The sequence below is a fragment of the Ovis aries genome, chromosome 3, assembly GCF_016772045.2.
Source record: "Ovis aries strain OAR_USU_Benz2616 breed Rambouillet chromosome 3, ARS-UI_Ramb_v3.0, whole genome shotgun sequence".
Lineage (NCBI taxonomy): Eukaryota > Metazoa > Chordata > Mammalia > Artiodactyla > Bovidae > Ovis > Ovis aries.
In genome coordinates, this window is record NC_056056.1 from 212,151,594 (window position 1) to 212,173,793 (window position 22,200).

At 52.9% G+C, this 22,200-nt stretch overlaps 1 protein-coding gene across 2 annotated transcripts in view; it reads right to left on the reverse strand.

The window, feature by feature from the left end:
• Positions 1 to 2,752: 2,752 nt before the first annotated feature.
• Positions 2,753 to 22,200, reverse strand: part of PRMT8 (protein arginine methyltransferase 8) — a 70,301-nt gene continuing 50,853 nt past the window's right edge. Inside the window, exons 8-11 of one of the 2 annotated variants that reach the window (XM_027967994.3) lie at positions 16,552 to 16,667; positions 10,458 to 10,608; positions 4,052 to 4,173; positions 2,753 to 3,601 (exon numbers count right to left, since the gene is read on the reverse strand). In XM_027967994.3, the coding sequence (XP_027823795.1) occupies positions 3,518 to 3,601; positions 4,052 to 4,173; positions 10,458 to 10,608; positions 16,552 to 16,667 (473 nt within the window). In that variant the 3' untranslated portion in view covers positions 2,753 to 3,517. The remainder of the gene's footprint in view (positions 3,602 to 4,051; positions 4,174 to 10,457; positions 10,609 to 16,551; positions 16,668 to 22,200) is intronic. The other variant, XM_027967995.3, reaches the window with a different exon arrangement.

Consider the following 22,200-nt stretch of genomic DNA (forward strand, 5'->3'; position numbering starts at 1 on the left):
CAGGACCACAGGCGACTGTCTGGGCCCAACACACCAAGGGTCTAAGGTGAGGTAGGAGGCTTCACAGGTGGGGCTGCACTCAGAAACCAAAGCATGTGGGCAGGTGCCATTCAAGATGCCAGGTGGGGAGCAGGGATTCAGAAAAAAACAGTCTTTAGGAAGGAAATTCAAGAAACCAGGCTGGGGACCCTCCATGTCGTAGAGAAGGTGGAGAGAAAAAGATAGAGCCCCAACCCTGTGTGGGACCTGAGACTTAAAGATAGGAGATAGGGCTTCCCTGGTGGTGCAGTGGTTAAGAATCTGCCTGCCAATGCAAGGGACACAGGTTCCATCCTTGGTCCAGGAAGATCCCACATGCTGAGGGGCAATTAAGCCCGTGAGCCACTACTACTGAGCCTGTGTGACTGCAGCAAGAGGAACCACTGCAATGAGAAGCCCGTGCACCTGACTAGAGTAGTCCTGGCTCCCCAGCTAGAGGAAGCCCGTGAGGGGCCATGAAGACCCAGCGCAGTCAACAGGAAATAAATGATATATATTTTTTAAAAAGATAGGAGATAAAGCAGAACAGAAACCCAAGGATCTGAGTTGGTCAGAAGGCCAGGGACAGACTCCTGACCGGGGGACCGCCCAGAGGCACGGCGATGGGCTGGAGCCAGCTATCGGTTGGTTGGGTGCTAAGTGTGGTGCCCAGAGGAGAGAAAGGCTGCAGAGACAGGATGAAGGGGAAATGGGCATCTCCTGAGGGGCACAGATAGAAGGGACAGGAGCCTGGAGCCCTTGAGTCGCGCTCAGAGTCAAGCCGATTTGCAGTCACCGTGTGGACTCCATGTGCAACCCCACTCTGTCCAGGGGAAATATGGGCAGAAAGAGAAAAGTCTCTGCCCTTGGAGCTTGTGGTCCAGCGGGGAACCTGGACCTCAGTGGACCTCAGAGCAAGCAGCGAGGGGCCCATGTACAAGCAAGCCCAAACCAGACCAGAAAAGGGGCATCGCAGCTGCAGGCCTGGGGAGAAGTGGGGTGGGGATGGAATGGGGAAGTTCCCCAGAGAGGGAGGAGAGAGACACGGAGAAAGTCACTACTGGGTTTTGTAGTCTCAAAAGAATGGAAGGAAAAAGGAAGGTAGGAATGAAGGAAGGGAAGGCGGGAGAGAGAAAGGAAGGAAGGAAAACAAGGAAGAAGGAAAGAGAGAGGAAGGCAGAGTTGGGGAAAACAGGTTTGACAAGTGAAGCGGTCTCCACACAATCCCCAAAGTCAAGCTGAGACTTCATCCCCTACAGAATGCACTCAGAACGGACACTGCTTGTTTCCCACTGAGTCAGGGGAGATGGCAGTCCCACTGCAGGGCTCCCACGGGCAGGAGGGAGGGGGCTGCTCTGGACGTGCTCCTCCATGTCCCCCAGGCTTCCCTCTTGGAGCCCCAGGAGCTGAGGCAGCAGGCGCTGAAGACCCAGGGCCCAGGGAGGCCTCTGGGGTGCCCACTTCTCGGCTGGTACCTGGAGAGGCCGGAAAGACTGCCGGTTCTTTGCCCAGTGTGGGCCTCCTTTCCAGGACCCCAGGGATGTCAGGGATGCCTGCAGCCCCCAGAGGCCTGGAGCTCCTGGAAGCGCATCCTCCTTGCTGGCTCTCGGCAGCCATGGAGCATTTGACCCCATGGACCATGGATGGAATTCTCCAAAGCTGGATGGACAGGATTGTCTACTCCCATACTCCCACTACAGTGGGTTCCTCTCGAGTGCCCTCTGGGGGACCCCACCCCTGGTCCCTCCTCGACCCCCTTCCTTCTAACACTCTTACTGTTGCCCTTGAGTTAAGTTTCTCTAATTTTCTTGTCCAAAACAGATGATGGAAACATCCCATGACTTGCATGCATGGTATCTGCCTCTAGTTATAATGAGAGGCCTCCCCAGCTGGAAGGGCAGAGGATTGAGCACAGGGTGGGTGTGGGGGGGCCGGGGGGTGCAGAGGGCACCTGAGCAGATCTGGAGATGGGGTGGCTCCTCCATGACCCCTCTCTTCCCCCCTCCCCTGCCCTGGAGCCCAGAGGCTCAGCTACCAAAGTGGAGGGGTGAGGGGGGCTTTGTGCCCTGTGCCCCAGGGCTTTGGGGAAGCCAACATGTACGCAGAAGCCCTAGTGGTAAAGAACCTGCCTGTCAATGCAGGAGACATAAGAGACCAGGTTCGGTCCCTGGGTCGGGAAGATCCCGGAAATAGGAAATGGCAACTCACTCCAGTATTCTTGTCTGGAGAATCCCATGGACAGAGGAGCCTGGCAGGCTACAGTCCATGGAGTCACAAAAGAGTCAGACATGACTGAAAGACTTAGCACACACACAGTGAAAGGGCAGGCCCACTGCCTCTGGAATCAGTGGTCATTTCCCCCGGCACAGCCATCCAGAAACCCCAGCCCAGAATCAAGAGCTCAGCCAGCACCTCCTGACTCCTCTGGACCCTCCCAACCTATCTTGCCCCTGACCTTGGTCCCTCTCCAGGCTACATCTGGCCTCCCATTCGAGAGCACCCGATGTTAGCCCATGTCCACTGACCCCCACTCCAGAACTCTCCTCCCATCCCCGAGGGTCACAGGGGAGATGCCTTCAGACAGGTCCTAGCTTCATGGCTCCCTCCCCAAGCAGCCGCCTTCCTTTTGAGAGCAGCACCATCGGATCTTCTGTCCCACTGTGGCCTCTGACCTCCTCCCACACCACCTCCCCCCACGCCCCCAAGAGCCGGAGGAATGCAGCCGCCCCATCCCTTCACTCTCATGTGCATTTATTGAGCGCCCACGGAGTGCGTGGTCCTATGCCCAGGGTTCGGAGCCACAGTCTAGTCAAAAGGAGACCGGAGCTAATACAGAGAACGTTTCATAGCTGGGAAGGGCTGGGGACGGGAAAGAACTAATCACAAAACAAATTTCTATTGGAAAGCAACAGAATCTCCTCTGAGAGTAATATATGTTCTACGCACGCACACACACACACACACACACACACACACACACACTCCTGTGATGAACACGGACGTCACCCGCTTGACTGTATCTGCACACACATACAGGTGCGCGGGGTTAAGTAACTAACCGGGATGCTGTCCGCGCACGCGCACCGCCGCACGCACGTAGAGTCTGGCTTATGCTATCAAAGACACTAGTCTCCAGGTTCTAGAGAAGCAATCTGACCTAGATGCCTGCAGCATGCAAAACTTGAGGATCCGAGAGTCACGGTTAAGGAGGACGATGGGGACACGTGTGGACTCCTCCATTGGGGCCCGGCTGCCGCGCTGGCCGTGGCTCAAGGTCGGGAAAACAGAGCCTCTGAGAAGGGCCCCCGGAGCAGAGCCGAGGGGCTGGGGGCCCTTGGTCCAGGGGCAGGGCCCTCGGGAGGCCGGCGGAGTTCACCAGTCTCGAGGGCACTCCAGGATGGATCGTGTCGTCCTGCAAACAGGGTCCCTGGTGGCCGAGCTGCAGATGGAGGCGAGTTTCCGGGCTGGCTCGCTCGCTCTCTGCAGCCTCCCACGTGTGCTAACGCATTTTGTAGTAATTAGATACAGATGTTTCGCACAGCTGTCCCTTAAAATCCAAGTCTACTGTGAAATCGAGGTCTCGCTGCAAAGGAGGAGGAGTCAGGGCGTCAGCACCAAGGAGCCCTGGGACCACGCCCCTCCCCGCCGGCGGAAGGCCGCGCGCATCTGAGCTGCTAACGGTTTCCAGCTCAGGACACCCCACAGACAGCCCTTACGAGCCTTTTCCGGAGCCTCATTATCATCTTGGGAAAGTCGTTGGTTTCTAACCTAAATCCTTCCTGTGAGAATATAGAGATGTCCCCTCCAGTTTCAACTCGGGAGGAGTGGAGCGGTTGCTTCTCAGAGGAAGAGGCCCCAGACGCCCCCACCCCACCCCCAACCTGGCCAGCTGGAGGAATGCGAACTTGTCTTCCAGGCCACCAGACACGGTGGTTTCCTGGCTCAGCTCATCCCAAACGAGATGAAACCCATGGCCACAGTCTGCCACCTCCCCCTCCAAACCCCCAACTCCCCCGTCTCCCCTAGCACTCACCACGTTTTTGGCATTTGGCTTCATGGATATAGTCCCGTAGATCTCCTCCCCTCTCCGGACAGTGAGGTAATCTTCCAGGTAGAAGACTGTCTGCTTCCAGTGGGTGTAGGGGGCATCAGGGGCTGAGGGAGAGAAGGGAGAGTCAGGAGATGCCTCCAGGGACTTTCCTGGTGGTCCACTGGCTAAGACCTCTGCGCTCCCAGTGCAGGGGAAAGTGAAAGTCACTCAGCTCGGTCCGACTCTTGACGACCCCATGGACTATACAGTCCATGGAATTCTCCAGGCTAGAATACTGGAGTCGGTAGCCTATCCCTTCTCCAGCAGATCTTCCCGACCCAGAAATCAAAACGGGGTTTCCTGTATTGCAGGTGGACTCTTTACTAGCTGGGCTCCCAGGAAAGCCCCCAGTGCAGGGGGCCAGGGTTCAATTCCTAGTCAGGGAACTAGATCCTCCATGCTGCAACTAAAGATCCCACGTGCTGAACTAAGACCTGGTACAGTCAAATAAATAAGTATTTTTTAAAAAGTGAGAGAGAGATGTCTCCAGAAGGGCTGGGACCCCACCCGGAAGCTGCTGGGTTTCTTCTGGGACATGCTGAACACCCTGCCCAGCCCTCTCACTGGGTCAAGGCGCCCAAGTTGCGGCAGGCCTCCCCACTCAGTCCAGGGGTTCAACTTGTCATCGACTTCCCACACCCTCCAGACTGAGGATCTTAGTGGAGAACCAGAGGAGAAACAAACTGACATTACAAGGTCATACCAAGGGTGATATTAACACAAATGAATCTCAGAATGCTGCTGTTTCATTGGTTCAACAGAGTGAAGACTTGCAGGCAAGTGTAGGGGAGAGATACGGAGGGCAGTCCACCCATTCTCCTGTTTAATGACACCAATCACGCCAACTCCACGGCTAACCCAGTTTCCCCAATTTCACGGATATCCCAGCCCTACAAACAGTTTCCTCTGCCTGCCTCTCTGCCCTAGATCAGTGGTTCCTAACCTTTTTGGCATCAGGGACCGGTTTTGTAAAGGTAATTTGTCCACAAACCGGGGGTGGGGGGTGGCTTCAGGGATGACTCCAGTGTACCGCATTCATTAGACACTTTATTTCTATTATTATTACATCGGCTCACCTCAGATCATCAGGCATTACATCCCGGAGGCTGGGCACCCCCACCATAACCCATCCTGCTACCCTTGGCTCAGGCCTGCCGTGAGGTTTTGGCTGAGCCTTCCTACCTAGATAGAGTATAAATTCAGAATGATTCTCCTTCTATGGACCCAACGCTGGTCCACAGCTCACACCTCATGCATGAGCCAAAGTCACACTGACTCTCGCACTTCCCATGAAATCCCATCCATCCTCTGGGCTCATGACAAACTCTACGACTAGATGAGGGGTCCTGTCCCAGCAGCTGCTGTCCCTCGGACACTCTTCCCTCCTTAACCACCAGCCTCTCCCTTCCTCATCCTCCAAGGTCAATTCTCGGGAGAGCCTCACCTGACCACCCAGCTGGATTAAGGGCGTCCTGAGCCTGTGTGGTTACTGCAGCGGTCACACCACTGCATAACCATCTCTGTCTCTTTTTACTTTCTGTAGTCTCCACAAGACTGCAGCCTCCATCAGGACAGGGGTCTGATGGACTATTACTATTACACCCTTGGAGCCCATCACCACCCTTGCTAGGTCTGTGAGCACCGAATACACGGCTGAAAGTAAAAAGCCAGAGGGGGTCTGGTGTGAGGCTTCAAGGTACCCAGGTATGTTCAGCAACATTGAGACTTTGGAACCAAAGGATTGTAGAAGAATACATCTTACAGCCAGTTCCTCTTGCCCTGCAGGCTCTTACCTTCCTCCACCAGGAGGCGTGACTCATGAACACTGATTCACTCTCTTTGCTTACAACCAGAGCTGAAGGTGGGCAGCCTTGGGGAGGACTTTCAAATACTTCAAAGGCTGTTGCATGAAGAGTCTGTGGCCTTATGGGTGGCTTCTGATGGCCTGGACACCATCAGAAGGCAGAGTTTTAATTCGCAGGAAGAACTGGGGCTGCCCCTCAGTCATACTGGCCACTGGTGGTCCAGCCTGAAGGAATTCACACACAGCCTGCCTGGAGATTTATTGCACCCCCAGTGGGACCAAGATCATTCAACCCTCAGGATCTATTTTAATGGTGGTGAAGAGTCTGTCTGTGTCCTTCGTAATAGACTAGCTTGATCAAATGTCAGTGCTTTGAATACAGATTTGAGTAGCCTTCAATGTGTGTGTTTGGGAAATCGATGCAAAGTCAAGGTCATGGGGAGGGGAAGCAGCCTGAGCATTTGGAAGGGCTGGAAGGAGGATCATGAACATGGAGTTTGTGCTGCTCAGATTGTGAATCTCCAAACATGTCCAGCCTTCCTGGCCTCCAAGGCATACTGCAGTCCATGGGCAAAGTCCAACTGTTCCCAGTAACTTCTCTGTCAAGGGCACCTAAACGAATTGTCAAAAGATAGTTTCTGGGGTGTGCAGAGAATGGCAGTGAGTGACCGATAGCACCCTCGCCCCCACCGCCACCCACATCAGCCCAGACAGGTGCCTCTCCTGTTCTTAAAGACCTTCAGGCAAGGAGATTCCAGCAGCTTCCTTCAGTCTCCTAATCAGATGCCCTGGAAGATTCCCAGAGACTTCACTGACTCAGATCTGCCAGCCAGTGAGCCCAGACCACCCGCCTCTGATGCTGGCCCCCCAAAACGTGCCAGCCTTGAGTTGGAGGAAAGGGATTTTTTTTTTCCCCTCAACATCAACATCAAAAAGTTAACAACTTCCCCAAACATCTCATTTCTGTGATGGGTCCACAGACTCATTGTCTAAAGCAGTTTTTTCAATCTGGAGTCTCCATCAGGGTCTCCAGGAGAAGCTGATTGCAATATAGATGTTTTGACTCTGGTCCTAGGCATTTGAAATCAGTAATTCTAGGGTGTGAGAAGGGAGCAGATCTGCTGAGACATAAAAATCTTGTGTAGATACACAACCAAGGCCACAAAGGCTGTGCAGACCCAGTCCTTCACACGCTATACATCTCTTGGGTGGCTATCAGTGGAAAGGACATTTAATGAGGCAACAAGAGGCCCAGTGTCCAGCCTCCTCCTCCACTGTGACTCTGGAACTCATGTTCTACATCTGCAGAAGGTTTATCTCCTGAGGGACTGTGAGGATTAGATGATGGGAAGGTGGGGAGGACACACCGAGCGTGACCATCTCCTGTTGCGCCCATGTCCATGTTCCCAGCGTAATTATCAAGAGCTCTCCTCTTTACTCTCAAACTGTCCTCAGTTGAAAGATGAATTGCACGGTCACCTTATATTTATATAACATATCAGGCCCAGATCAGGGTATTGTTAAGCCATCGCATTAGGTGGTTATTGACTCTTTGTGGAAAGCGGTATGTCATGTCATTTATCCATCAACTACGGCTCTGGTTGGTAAAGCAGGGCTGCCACACTGTCTTGGCCTGGAATGTTCTAGGATTAACTCCCCAGAGAGTTGCTGTGCACAAAGGTGAGCCCTCAGCATCACTGTGGACCAGGACATCTGGAGATGTGGTCAGTGAACGGGCCTTTCCCTCCCTCCCAGCCCCAGCTACAACTGTCAAGGTCATATGAGCGGCTTTTAAATTCCCATTATGATGATACTGTCATTCGCTCCCTCATGCATGCATTCGCTCATTCATTCAGCAGACATCCACTCAGGATGCCCGTCACACACTTGACATGGTCCTGAAAGTGGGGAATAGCAGCCAGCACAGCCTTGCCCCGTGAGATCCGACAGCCTACGTGAGAAGACACTCGGGTAGCTGGCCATAGCATCCAGTGGGAGTTGTGACTGGCTGTGACAGAGGCTGGGAGTGGGGCACACAGGGGCCGGTGGGTACGAACAGAGGGCCCTCTCACAGGAAGATTTTTCCTGGTGCTTTTGGAGACAGAGTGGAATCCTGCCTTCTGGTCTCTTCCCAGTGATTAAGGGGATGGTAGTTCTTTCTGGAATTTAATACTTCTTCAGCTGTAAATTTGTAATTCTATTCCCTAGGGTTTTCAGAAGCTTTTCAGAGAATTCAAGACTGTGCATGAAGAAGCTTCTCTGACCTGAGAAGCTGACTCAGTGTCACAGGGTAGCCAAGCTGGGAAAGGGGCTGCTAGGCCACTGAAGTCCATCCGTGCCATTTCACTCATAATGAGCCCAAGGCCCAGAAAGGGACCCACTCAGATTTATCTCCACTGCCCACCGCCCTCCCTTGCTGATTCCTGGAAAAACTAGTACTTAACCCCAGGCCTGCTTCTACTCAGCACCGCCCGTCCACCCACACAGTCTCCCCAAAGGGCCCAGTTCACATTTCCTACCCCACCCAAAGAGGATATGTCCAAGGGGCGGGGCCGCTGGGCCCTCCGGCTGGTTGGCACAGCCCAGAGCCCTGCGTGGCTGTGCCCATTTGCAACAGCTTCTGCCCAGAGCTTCGGGGGGAAGACACAGGCAGAGCCATCAGCAGGGATGATTTCCAAGCTGCACAACCTGAGGTGCTTTCCAGCGTGTCTCCTGGAGCAGCTCCAGCCCCTGGGGGCCCATGGGGAGGAACCACTTAGAACAACCTGCATTTCAACTCAAATTCAAAGCTAGCTGAGACCAAACAATACCTTATTTAGGCCTATGCATACACGTGAAACAGCTTTTTAAAAATAGCAGGGGATAATTAACCCAAAATTCAGGATAATGTTCATCTGGAGGCGATGTGGGGAATGGGATAAGGGGACCATCCAGGTATATGCAAAGATGTTGGTAGCACTGACATCCTTGAGTTAGGTAGTAAGCTGCAGGGATTTATTTTGTGACTCTGAATTAATTTAATCTCCTGTGTTATCAGTCATGTCTGACTCTGTGACCTCGTGGACTGTAGCCCACCAGGTTCCTCTGTCCATGAAATTTTCCAGGCAAGAATACTGGAGCAGGTCACTTCCTACTCCAGGGGCTCTTCTCGACCCAGGGAGCGAATCCATGTCTCCTGCTTGGCAGGCAGATTCTTTACCACTGAGCCACCTGGGAAGCCCCCTGAATTAATTGACTTACATTTATTCATTATAAACCTTATTGTATTATGCTTGTTAATAATGTATTTCAGTTTAATATTTATATTCTAATTAACAATAGTTATCTCTTGATATTAACTAATACATTTACATTCTACTACTAATAAACTTATTTCTAGTCACTATTTCATTCGAATTAATAATACTTTATTTACAATCTAGTTACTGAGCTAGGTGGCAAGTTCACGAGTGTTTGTTGTATTAATTAAAATATAAGCAAAAAGTGAACGGCGCGTGGCAGTATATCATGAGCCACGAGTTAGGATTAATCTATTTCTGCGCATCTGGGGTCCTTAAACACAAAGAAGAAATACTCTTTCCTTGGTGGTCAGAGTGCAGAGGGTCTGAGTAAACCTGACCGCCAAACCCATGCCAGCTGGTAAAGATGGTAAGAAACATCTGTTACACGCTGGACCAAAGCCCTATGCTGACATCCACCAGAAACAGACCATCTCAGGGAGAGAAAGACCCCAGCTGGGAGCTAGCTACAAGGCTGGAGTCCAGGCGTTAGAGATACAGAACTCTTTCCAGAGAACCCTTGCCTCCTGACTTTCTCATTTCCGGCAGCAGAGTGGGTGGGCCCTGCGGGAGGCACATCCCAGGGATGGAAGAGGGAGAAACAGCCATATGGCTCCACCCTTGGCCTCTAGTCACAGCCGTGAGCCTCCAGCGGGCTCCTCCTCAGCCCCACTGTCCCACCCCTCACCACTGAAAGGCTGAGTCTCACCCATCTTTCAAGGTCCAGGTGAAATAGCCCACTCCCTGCAGGCTGAAGGAAGGGGAGCGGCTGATAATGACCAGGACCAGGGTCCTCTGGTTTTCACCAGGGCTGGTCTGGCTGATGGAGACCAGAGGACCCTGGTCTTGGTGGTCAGGAGACATCACCTCTGGAAGAAGCCCTCCTGTGAGGAATTAAGGTAAGTCTCTTGTCTGCTCTTTGCCACAAGAAAGCCTCACACCCCTCCGTACCCTCTCCCGCACACAGGAGGTGCTCAGGAAACACTAAATGAATACGCATGCATTCAGAAAGGCAGCCCCAACACCTGCCCCTGCCCACCCGATGCTGGCTCTCAGCGCTGGCCATGGCTGCTACAGTTTTTTACCTTCTCCTCTAGCAGCCAGAACTGTGGCATTCCTCCAGGACTGGAGAGGCTTGCAAGGTGCCAAGTGAGGATCCCTGGCTGATGCCCCCTGGCCCTTGCCCCACGTCCAGGCTGGGGAGGTCACATCCTACAGAGCCTGGGCACCAGGCCGGGTGGGTCTGGAAGGCCAGCAGGAGGCTCACCTGTGGAAAACCCCATTTTCTTGTGGCACTTGGTAAACTCGATATTGAAATAGGTGACCAGGGCGTGGACGTAGTCGTTGCGCTGTACCTGCAGGCAGAAGGCAGACGTGAAGGACAGCTCCTCCGTCTTCACCGTGTAAATGTCCACCTCCTGCAGTCCAGAGGAGAGAGAGTGTGGGTCAGCACCTCTGCCGGGTCTGGGTCCCGCCTGAGGCTTCATCCTTCAGGGAGACTACAGACCGCAGACTCCCCTGAATGTCACATTTCTTGGGACCACGTCCCAGGCGCACCTGCCACCCTCCCATAAGCTCCCCCACCCTTTCTAGGGTGGAGTCTGCTCAGTGCGTGCGTGTGTGCATGCTCAGTCGCTCGGTCCTCTCCGACTCTTTGCAATCGCATGGACTGTCGCCCGCCAGGCTCCTCTGTCTATGGGATTCTCCAGGCAAGAATACTGGAGTGAGCTGCCATTCCCTTCTCCAGGGCGATCTTCCCGACCCAAGGATCCGACTCATGTCTCGTGTCTTCTGCACTGCCAGGAGGGTTCTTAACCACTGGCGCCACCTGGGAAGCCTCGTACCGGGGGGCAAATTCCAAGGGGTGGGGTAGGGAGGTTGGGCGCCCCAGACCCACTGCATTAAAGCAGCCACCTGCTCCATCAAGCCCTCCTGGATTCCAGCAGAGCTGACTGCTCACCTCCCTTCGACAGGAGGCACTGAGAACCGAGCCCACACCATCACAGGCTGAGCCAAGGGAAGTCCGCTGACCATTTATCACCAGCCGGACACTTAAATACATAAAAAGGGGAAATAAGAGGCAAGAATTTTCCAGTTCTAGCTGGGAATGGAGAACACAAGGAACTGACAGCTCTAACAGTTTCAGCCGGGAAGTGACTGGAAATCAATCTTGGGCGGCAGCGGGAGTCATGAATGATGGTTTGCAGTGTGGTGTTCTCTCTGTGCAGAGGATGCTGACTGGCGTGGGCCAGCTCCAGTGAGACAGGGCAAAGCTCCCCAGGCACCCAGACCACTTTCAGCGAGGTCTAACTGCCGGGTTGCACAGTAGGGACCTCTGTCCCGAAAGCTCTGTGTGAACCAGACAGACACCTGTGTGCCTGGAAATGGTTCCCAAGAGTGTGCCTGAGACCCGGATGATGGAAGACGCTGGGAAAGTAGGAGAGAGGGGTCTCAGGGGATGGGGGAGGAAAGACAAAGAGGCTTTTATCTCTACAGGTTTGTAGGATGAAGAAAGGAGTCCCAGGACCTTCAAAACCAAGTCTTGCCTCCACAGGGTGGACAGAGGCAGGAGCGAGGCCAAGTCAGTGGCCAACCCAGAGCCTTATTACGGTGCAGGGTGGCAGCTACAATACCCGACGACCTGTTGGTTGGGAAGGAGGAGTGACTGCAGGTGTCGGGGACTGTGGGAGCCCCTGATGTCGGTGACATCACTTCAGATAAGCCACGCTATGCTTCTAGAGCCCAAGGATGGGGAACAAGGACTAAAGGTCCTTGTGAGGCCAGGTCAGGCATCCAGAATCCAGCGGAGTCAGAAAGCTGGTCCCCTGTTACCCTGGGAATGCATGAGCCTTAAGAGCATCCCCAGGAAGTTAGTGGCCCTGGACACCTGACCACCCCCAGGCAGGATTCGCTCACTGCCTACCAGGCGGCCCGTCCTCCCCGACGACTCTAGTCAGTAGGTCCTAAACCAGCCTCTGTAACTTCCACCCGCAGAACAAGCCAATGCCCGCTCCTGCTCACGTGGATCCCCCAACTTTCTCTGCTCCGGTGGAAATGGCCTCTCCTAAGTCATGATTTCATCTCCTTCTCCCTCCTCGCTGGGGCTTCCCAGGTGGAGCTGGTGGTAAAGAACCCGCCTGCCAATGCAGGAGATGTAAGAGACATGGGTGCGACCCCTGGGTCGGGAAGATCTCCTGGAGGAGGAAGTGGCAACCCGCTCCAGTATTCTTGCCTGGGAAAGTCCCTGGACAGAGGAGCCTGGTGGGCTACAGTCCACAGGGCTGGAAAGAGTTGGACACAACCAGGGACCCATTTCTAGCAGCTATGTGCTGTGTGTGCGCTCATTTGCCTCCTGACCCAGGGATCGAGCGGGCATCTCCTACACTGGCAGGCGGACTTTTTCACCATTGTGATGCCTGGGAAGCCCCACTTCTAGCAGCCTCTGACCTCCAGGACACCCTGCTGGCTCCTACTGCCTTTAGGCAGGCAAACCCTTCCCCCACTGAGTCCCTCTCAGAATCTTTGTCCTTTCCACCTGGGACCAGAGTGCAGGCGCCGGGGGCGTGGTGGCGGGGGGTGTCCTTCATTCTATGTCACCCTGTTAGCTTGGGCCATTGCCCCATCGGGGGGCCTGTCTAGCTCCAGCACCTGTCAGCTCATTGGTTATCCCTCCTGTGCACGTGTCTGGAGGTCCCTCCAACCCAACAACTCTCAGAGCACCGGAGCTTAACTGGGTCTTTGCTGGGGGCTTCAGCTCAGTCTCCAGGGCTGGGCTCATGGTGTCTACACTCACTAGCTTCTCCATCTCTTTCTCCACTGGGGCCAGCCCACCTGTCTCCAGGCTCCTCCCAAGGTCCCTGACCCTGTTCCTGTGCCCTTGGCCACCAGCCCAGCCTGGTCTTTGTACACTGCTTCTGGCTCAGCTCAGCGGTCGCAGCACCTCTGCCCCCATCCCCACCATTAGTCCAGAGCTCGTTAGACACGGGGACTGGCCGTGATGGTCTGTGCACCTCGGTGTGTGACCTGCCCCTAAACTCATCATTTTCCTCCTAACACTGTCTTCCCGCCTGACGACTCTCCCTCCCATCCACCCCAGGCCTCCCCTTCAGTGTGCATTTGTGTGAGCTCAGTTATGTCCGACTCTGTGTGACCCCACGGACTGTAGCCTGCTGCCCCTCTGTCCACGAGATGCTCCAAGCAAGAATACTGAAGTGGGTTCAGACCAACCCACCAACCTCTCTAAGATGGATTCAGACTATGCCGCTCCCTGGATCTAAAGCCTTCCAGAACTTCCTAGGACTCACCTATAAATATCCCAGGCTCTGGGCCTGGACACAGAGAGCAACCTGGGAAGGACGCTGTTTGACTCACCTGGGCTTGGTTCCTTCCTCCTCTGGCCTCCCCTCACTTCCTCACCACTCTCAGCGTGCATAACAGCACACACACACACACACACACACACCACCCCATCTATCAGGGATTTTGTCTCTATGGGGGTCTCAGATGTCCATCAACAAAATGTCAGCCACCAGTGCTCTGACAGCACTCTCTAGGTCCTCTGGATATTTGCCTCTAAACAGGGGCCTCTGCAGGAACAAAAGCTGTCCAGACTGAAAGTCTGATATACATTAAAATGGGCGAGACAGAGGGGCAGCTGCTCTTTTGGATTGCCCGCCCCTGCCCTGCCATCTGTGCCTCAGAGACACAAGGCCCTCTGGGTCAGATGCCCCCTCCTCTTAGGCTCAAAGTCTCCAGAGTCAGAGCCATCACCTGCCCCTCAGAGCCCTGATCCCTCTGCCGGAAAGCTTCCTCTTTCTGCAGCAGCAACAGCAGTAGCTCTGAGATCCCCGGGGGGACCCGTGACCAGGCCTCAGGCCACCCCACCAGGCGCAGGGCTCCGCAGGCATCGGTGACTCTGAGGAGCTGGGCCGCTGCTGTCCCCACTAAGTCATGTTACAAATGGACGTCTCCGAGCAGAAGGCTGGTCAAAACAGAGTCTTAATTATCATCAAGTGTCACAAGCCGCAACGTTAATAGCGATGAAAATAGCAATTAAGTGTGTGAAGAAGGGCAAGTGTTTTCCCAACAGACCCGGGAAGACAGTGCTGAGCGCATTAGCAAGAGCTGATGGACGGCTCCCCTGGTGGCGGAAGCAAACACAGCCGACCTTGCCCTTCTCAGAGAGCGCAGGAAGGAAGGTGACTGGCCGAGGAGGGCCCAGAGCTCCAGTTTCTGCCATGCCCCCAGCCCCAGGCTGCACTCAGGAGAGACCCTGGCCTGTTCCTGGCTGGGAGGGGGAGAGGAAGGAGGGGAGACAGAGCAGGCCGGTCTAGGACCAGCAGTGGGTGTGCACAAGGGCTGTGGCCACCCTGCCAGGTAGGGGCAGAGAGTGACCTGGGAAGGAATTTCATCCCCTATGGGAAAATGCTTAATGGCTCCATGCAGCTGCCCTATGCCACTTGGGCAAATTCAACAGCACCAGGCGATTTCCACTCATACTACAATATTAGCATGAATGTTTAGCACCATGGGTGAATCATTCGGGGGTGCATTTTGCTGGACCTGGGCTTCCCTGGTGGCGCAGATGGTAAAGAATCCACCTGCAGTGCAGGAGACCCAGGTCCAGTCCCTAGGTCGGGAAGGTCCTCTGGAGAAGGGAATGCCTACCCATTCCAGTATTCTTGCCTGGAGAATCCCATGGACAGAGGAGCCTGTCCTGTAAACCCCCATGGCTACACAGTTCATGGGGTCGCAAAAAGTCCGACAGGACAGAGCAACTAAGCACATGATAGTTTGCTGGACCTTGTTTGGAGCACCAGAAGGAAGAAGCTTCATGGACAGAGGGGCTGGTGGGAAGAAATAAAAGGATGTTTGCTCATCATTAGTCCTGCCTGGACTCGGAACCGGCCGAGGTAATAGGTGGCAAAACCCTCCAGCATGAGGCCAAGGCTCTCAGGCAGGATAAGAGGGAAGCATCCTTCGTCTGATGGGACTTGTATGAGGTTCGCCTAGTTTCATTTGTCCTCAGGGACCCCTCTAAATCCAAGAAGACAAGGGTTCCTTATCAAGAACACAGTGACCAGGGACCGAGGACGGACTGCTCTCGCCTGGACAAAGCAGCGGTGTGCATTTATCCTGCAGGAACCTCCCCTTCCCCCAGCGGCCCTGGGCTCTTCCCTGTCCCATCCACCAGAGCTCCTGGAACTGCAGTGATGCTCACTGGACTGGAGCAGGCAGGTGTGTTTCAGCACAATGAAGGCTGAGGGGAGGGCTGAAGACAACTGACACAATGAACCCAGATCCTTTGATTAAAAAGTGAACTTGAACCCTGTGAAATGGATGGCTTTCTGGACTTTAAGAAAGCAGTCAAGTACCAGGAGTTTTCCTTGGGTCAGGAGGATAGGTCAGCATATGTAAATACAGATACTTAGACAAAGGGCTGGAAAGGTTAACCCATTGTGTGGACAGTGGTTACCTCCAGGGGGAATGTGGGGCTGGAAGGGTGAGGAGGTCAAGAGGGGCCTTTATCTGTACTCCAGCAAAAGGGGCTTCCCAGGTAGCACTAGCGGTAAAGAATCCACCTGCCAATGTAGGAGACACAAGAGATGCCGGTTCGATCCCTGGGTCCGGAAGATCCCCTGGAGGAGGCAATGGCAACCCACTCCAGTGTTCTTGCCTGGAGAATCCCGTGAACCGGGGAGCCTGGCGGGCTACAGTCTATGGGGTCACAGAGTCGGACAGGACTGAGCGCACAGGCACACAGCAAAGCTGGCGTGTTTGGAAAGTTAGTAATCGGAGTGCCCTGGGGGAGGACCCTGGTGAGCAGTTCTTCATCTGCACTGAAGACAGAAAGCCGTGGAGGACAAGATATGAAGCCGTGTACAAACCAGGGAGCCCAGGACGCGGTGAGCCCTGCCCGGCCACTCACAGGTACGCTTGGAAGCAGGGGAGTGTGACTCTGACTGCATACCTGATTGAGGTTAGGGATTTCTTCTCTAAAGCTGCTGTCTTGCTCCGAATGGAGGGGCTTCCCCCGACCTGAGCCGCCAGGACTTCTCTCTCTGATGCTCCCATTCCCCCAACACACACCCCCGCTCACATCACCAGCAGACATGCACCGACCACCCCCCAGCTGTGCCACCGTGGAGTCCACTGGCCCTCTTTCGACAGCTCTGCTAAGGGCCAGCGCCCATTCTGACTGGTCACCCTGGGCTGCCAGAGGCTCCGGCCGGCCGAGGTGGCCTTGCCTCACAGCCGGGGGCCCTGCAGGAGCCTGGGTGGCCTTGGGCACAGGCCCAAGCATCCAGGTGGCACAGTCGGCTTCCCGCACCCCCAGGCCCATGCAGGATGCACCCACAGACCTTTATTAAACAGGCGTTGGTCACCACTTGCTTTGGATCCACGATGTCCACCAGGGGCTCCTTCATGGCAACATCCCGAATACAAGTCATGTCAAAGCCATAGACGTTCTCCCACCCTGTGGGGACAAAGCAAAACGTGAGGGCCAGCAGCGGGACCCCCAGAAGTCCCTGGGCCCCCCTGAGTCCAAGAGGGTGGGCGGCAGCTCGTGTTCCCTGGTCTGACGACAGGAGAGGTGCTTGCCTGGTGGAGAGTTTCACCAGGTGCCAAATGTCCTTCACATCATCTAATGTGCACAGGTCCCAATTTAGGGATAGGAGAAGTAAAGCTCAGAGAGGGTAAGAAACTTCTCCGAAGTCACACAGCTAGACTCCTGTCAGGCCAGGACTAGAACCCAGATTCCTGACTCTTCTGTATCTGCTCTCCTCCCTTCTCTCTGAGCCTCAGTATCTCCTAAGAACACTCTCCTCCACCGTCCCCATTTCTACCCCACTGCCCCAGCTCCATCCCGCCCCACCGCTATAAAGCTCTCTCTCTCCCTCCTCCCTTTCCCACCTACTGAAGCTCTCATGAAGCAGAAAGAAACATGGGATTTCCTGGTTCATGAAACAGGCTGCCGTCAGAATCCCTGGTTCATGAAAAGGTGCCGTCAGTGCCGCCTTTTACTAGCCAGCTGCCGCTGCTGCTGCTAAATCGCTTCAGTCGTATCTGACTCTGTGCGACCCCATAGACGGCAGCCCACCAGGCTCCCTTGTCCCTGGGATTCTCCAGGCAAGAACACTGGAGTGGGTTGCCATTTCCTTCTGCATGCCCTCATGCAAATGTCCTAGCCTCTCTGATCCTCCGTTTTCTCAACTGCAAAATGTGAGGTGGGGAGCCGGGGTGTCCAGCAGAGGTCTTGCTTTTCTCACACACCACAATGTCCTCATTAGGACCCACCCCATGAGACATATCCCCCAGGTGGGGCACAGAGCACCCCAGCAGTGCCTCTTTGCCCCTCAGGGGCTGTTCATAAGATGCATTAATCAGGGAATGGATTCAGGGTGCAGGGTTGGAAGTCAATGAATGCAAGTCTGATGGTCCAAGTGTTGGTCACTCAGTCATGTCAGACTCTTTGCAATCCCATGGACTATAGCCCACCAGGCTCCTCTGTCCATGGGAGTCTCTAGGCAAGAATACTGGAGTGGGTAGCTATGCCCTTCTCCAGGGGTTCTTCCCAACCCAGGGACTGAACCTGGGTCTTATGCATTGCAGGCAGGCTCTCTACCATCTGAGCCACGAGGAAGTCCATGATGGTGCCAGATCACCGATAAATGATGGTCATCACTGCTACCACTGATTGATCACCCAGTCCTGGCCAGACCCATCACTGACTCTCACCAGCAACCCCACGAGGATGCCTCGATACAGCAGATGAGAAAATGGGGCCGGCAGCAGCTGGCGCTTGGCTTACGTGCATGTGAGATACTGGGCTGGTATCCCACAGCAGGGAAACCGTGGCGCTGGGGCACAAACCCTGTGTCCTTACCCTTGAGCTGCACCGACACAGTCGTGACAGCAATGCCAGTTGCTCTCCACACAGTGCAGAGCCATCCCCAATCTTTTTGGCACCAGGGACCAGTTTAGTAGCTCAGCTGGTAAAGAATACGCCTGCGGTGCAGGAGACCTGGGTTTGATCCCTGGGTTGGGAAGATTCCCTGGAGAAGGGAACAGCTACCCACTCCAATATTCTGGCCTGGAGAATTCCACAGACTGTATAGTCCATGAGGTTGCAAAGAATCAGACATGACTGAGTGACTTTCACTGGTTTCATATAAGACAATCTTTCCCCAGACAAGGTTGGAGAGGAGGTTTCAGGATGATTCAAGTGCATTACACGTGTTGGGTGCTTCATTTTTGGTATTTTATGTGAGCCCCACCTCAGATCATCAGCATTAGATCTGGAGGTTGAGGACCCCTGCTTTAGCGGAGTCTCGTTACTGGGTGGCTGAATCTCACTTGTTCGTTTACTCAGAGGAGTTTAGAAATACATTGAAATAGACTTGCTTTTCTCTTAAATCTTACAGGATTAAATTATTTTTAAATGTTCACCAAACAAATGGAACCATAGGAAACTTATGTCCCTCTGTGTGTTTCGGAGATGGGGGTGAAATGGGGGAGGCGCGAACAGTCAGGGAATGCTGTGTTCCTTTCACTCAGGATCTTTTCAAGGGCACACAAAGGCTTTCCTAGAAGAGAAGAGGCTGAGAAAATAATCATCTCCTAGAGGGCAAGCACTTGTGCAATTCTGGCTTGAGGATTAAATGCCAGTCATATCCCATTTTATACCCGAGGCTGGAGCCAAACTCCCAGCTGAGCCTACCTATGTTTGCGGCTTCCCTGTTGGCTCAGATAGTAAAGAATCTGCCTGAAATGTGAGAGATCTGGGTTCGATTCTGGGTCAGGAAGATCCCCCAGAGAAGGGAATGGCAACCCACTCCAGTATTCTTGCCTGGAGAATCCCATGGACAGAGAACCCTGGTGGGCTAGAGTCGATGGGTTGCAAAGAGTCAGACACAGTTGAGCAACTAACACTTAATGTTTGGGGAAGCGTGGCGACAGCTCCAGAGAAGATCCCCTGCTAGAGTCTGGAAAGAGCTGTCCATGCTTACCCAGTCAGAACATGCACACCCACACGCACTGTCTGCTTTTAAAACCCTTTCTCAAGACACCTACCGCTACACTTTGGTTCTTGCCCTCCGCCCTCCTTTAAGTTTAGGCTCTGTGAAAGTGTATCTGAGAGTCTATGTTAAATGGTTAAAATCCTGGGTTTGGGCTTCAAACCTTGGCTCTGTTTATTTGCTGTGCGACTTCAGGCGAGAATTTAACCTCTCAAAGAGCTGATTTCTTCTTTAAAACAGAGACAATGAACTTATAGTTACCAGGGGATGGGGTCGGGGGCAGGATTGGGAGAAGGGATAATTAAGGGATTTGGGGATGGACATACATGCATTGCTATATTTAGAATGGATCACCAATACAGCATTCAGTGACATGCGGCGGGCTGGATGGGACCGGGTGTGGGGAGAATGGATACATGTCTGTGTGCGGCTGAGTGCCCCTACTGCGCACCTGGAGCTATCACCACATTGTTACGCTCCAATATAAAATAACAAGTTTTTAAAAATGGAGATGATGATGATGACGATGATAGTTGCTCTATAGGGTTGTTATGAGGATCAAATGCGATGATATGTATAAAGTTCACAGCAGGGTCTGGCACATAGAAAGCCCTTGAGATGTGATAGTTACTGTGGTTACGTGGTTGAGCTCTGGCTTTGCCATCATCCAAGCTTGCGACCCTGGCAGCTTGGCCCCCTTCTTTCCGAATTGTTTGTAAAGTGAGGAGTTTGGTCCACTGGTTCTGTGTTCCAGAATCATCTGGGACACTTCTTAAAATACAGATTCCTGGACCATAACCAGACCTACTGAATCAGAACCTCCAGATTTGGGCCCCAGGGAGATGGGATTTCCAAGTCAACATAAGCAGTTCCAACCAGTTGGTAATCCTTGGGCTCCATGATCTTTGAGGTCCCTTCCAGTCCAATTTTCAGATGGACTTAAAGTCTCAAATGGCCACTGTGACATCTCCAACCACTCCCACCTGTGGAACTCCTCTCCTTCTGTATCCTCAGCACCCTCAACAGAGCATCTGACACAGTACAGGTCCACCAATAATGCTGGGGATTTTTAGTGAATTTATTAAGTTTAATTCATTCATTAAATTTAATGAATTTATTCCCAAATATTTAATGCCTGCACTGCTTCACAACACCTGGTTAATTCATGTCTGATCTTCCCGGCCAGAGGGCCCTACCTCCAGTTATTCAGTGGCAGGTGGTCTAGGACATTAGGGCTTTTCCTCTCCTTTCCACTGACCATGCATTTCCCACTAGCTTCTCCACCACACGTGCAGCAGGGATGGGCGAGGATACACACCAAGCATGTTAATGTTTCACTGCAATCGTCTTATCTATTAAATGAGTGAATATGGAGTGAGGGTCATCAGCCACCAGGAAAGTGTTAGCTAACTTTCTAGGGATTCAAAAATAATAACAAAAGACCTGCGAAATTTAGTTTATGGATTGAAACAAACTCTTGAAAAGGACCACACCACGGTGCACTGAATGTAACTAAAACAACAGTGAAGTCCAGACCTGCCAGCTAGTCTAGACTAGGTGGGCTAAATTCCCATTTGAATGGACTGGTAGCGGAAGAGGCATGCTCTTCTCTGGGCATACATTATTCATCTGTCTCTACTGTCCAGCACTACTCACAATGTCCAGCATTAATCAAAAATTACAAGACACATGGAAAAGAAAGAAAAATATGACCCATTACCAAAAGGAAAAATAGTCAATAGAACCAGACTCAGAGCTCAGGTAGTGGGAATATGGAACAAGGATGTTCAAGTACTTTAATAAATATTTTAAAGAATCTAATGCAGAAAAAAACATGCATGAACAGATGCAGAATTTCATCAGTGACGTAGAAATGCTGGAAATGAAAAAAGTCACAATATCAAAGATGTAGAATTCTTCCAATGAGCTTATGGGCAGAATGGATATATATTAGAGGAAATAATAACCTGAAAACAAAGACAGGAATATGAAGAACTGGAAAACAAGCTTCACTTTTCAGTGGAGAGATCTGTAGGTACATTCCCCCTCCCTGTCCTGGCCCCAATAATTTGGGCTTCTCTGCTAGAAATAGCGGGAGAGCCTCAGGGAAAAATAGAGCAGGTGGCACCAGGCGCCACTGACAACTCCTCCTCTAGATAGAAAGGAAGGTATGTATAATAGTTTAATACATTTTAGGCTCTCAGATCAAAGTCAACTCCTTGTGTAAAATAGGCTAGAGCCAGGCAATAGAGCTCTGGATGTCAGGGTGGTGGAGAAACTCATGGAGAGCACCTGAACCCTCCAAGAGGTCCTGCCCACCAAGCCTCCAGCTACAGGCACCACCATCTCCACGCGAGAGGTCCCTTGTCATCTTCTCATCAGCCAGGAAGCCGGTGCCCATCCTCCGACCCTCAGCAGGTTCTAGAGTCAACTACTGGGTGAGAAAATCACATGGAATATCTACCCAAATTCCTTCCAGTTTTGAGATTCTAGAAATCTTCAGAGTAAACAAAAAAAATTAGTGATTGCACCTCTGTCTGGGAATCCTCACTGGATCACTGGTAAAGAATCTTCCTGCAATGCAGGAGACCCTGGTTCAATCCCTGGGTGGGGAAGATCCCCTGGAGGAGGAAATGGCAACCCACTCCAGTATTCTTGCTGGGAAATCCCACGGACAGAGGAACCTGGTGGGCTACAGTCCATGGGGTCACAAGAGTCGAACATGACTTAGCTCACTAAATCACTGTCAACCACACATTGGCACTCTCCGTGGGTGCTTGCCTTCTACCTCCACAAGGATTAAATCACGCACTGCTGCAGCGGGTGCCCTCCAACACCCCCTGAAGAAGTCCAGGGTGGAGAGCAGAAACGAGGCACTCTGTGCTCCAGAAAGCTGGCAGGACAGGTCTTCAGATACATGTTCTCAGGAGTTGATTTTAAGAGCCCAATTCTAGTACCTCTTCTATCTAGAAAAACACTTAAGTCCTTCAT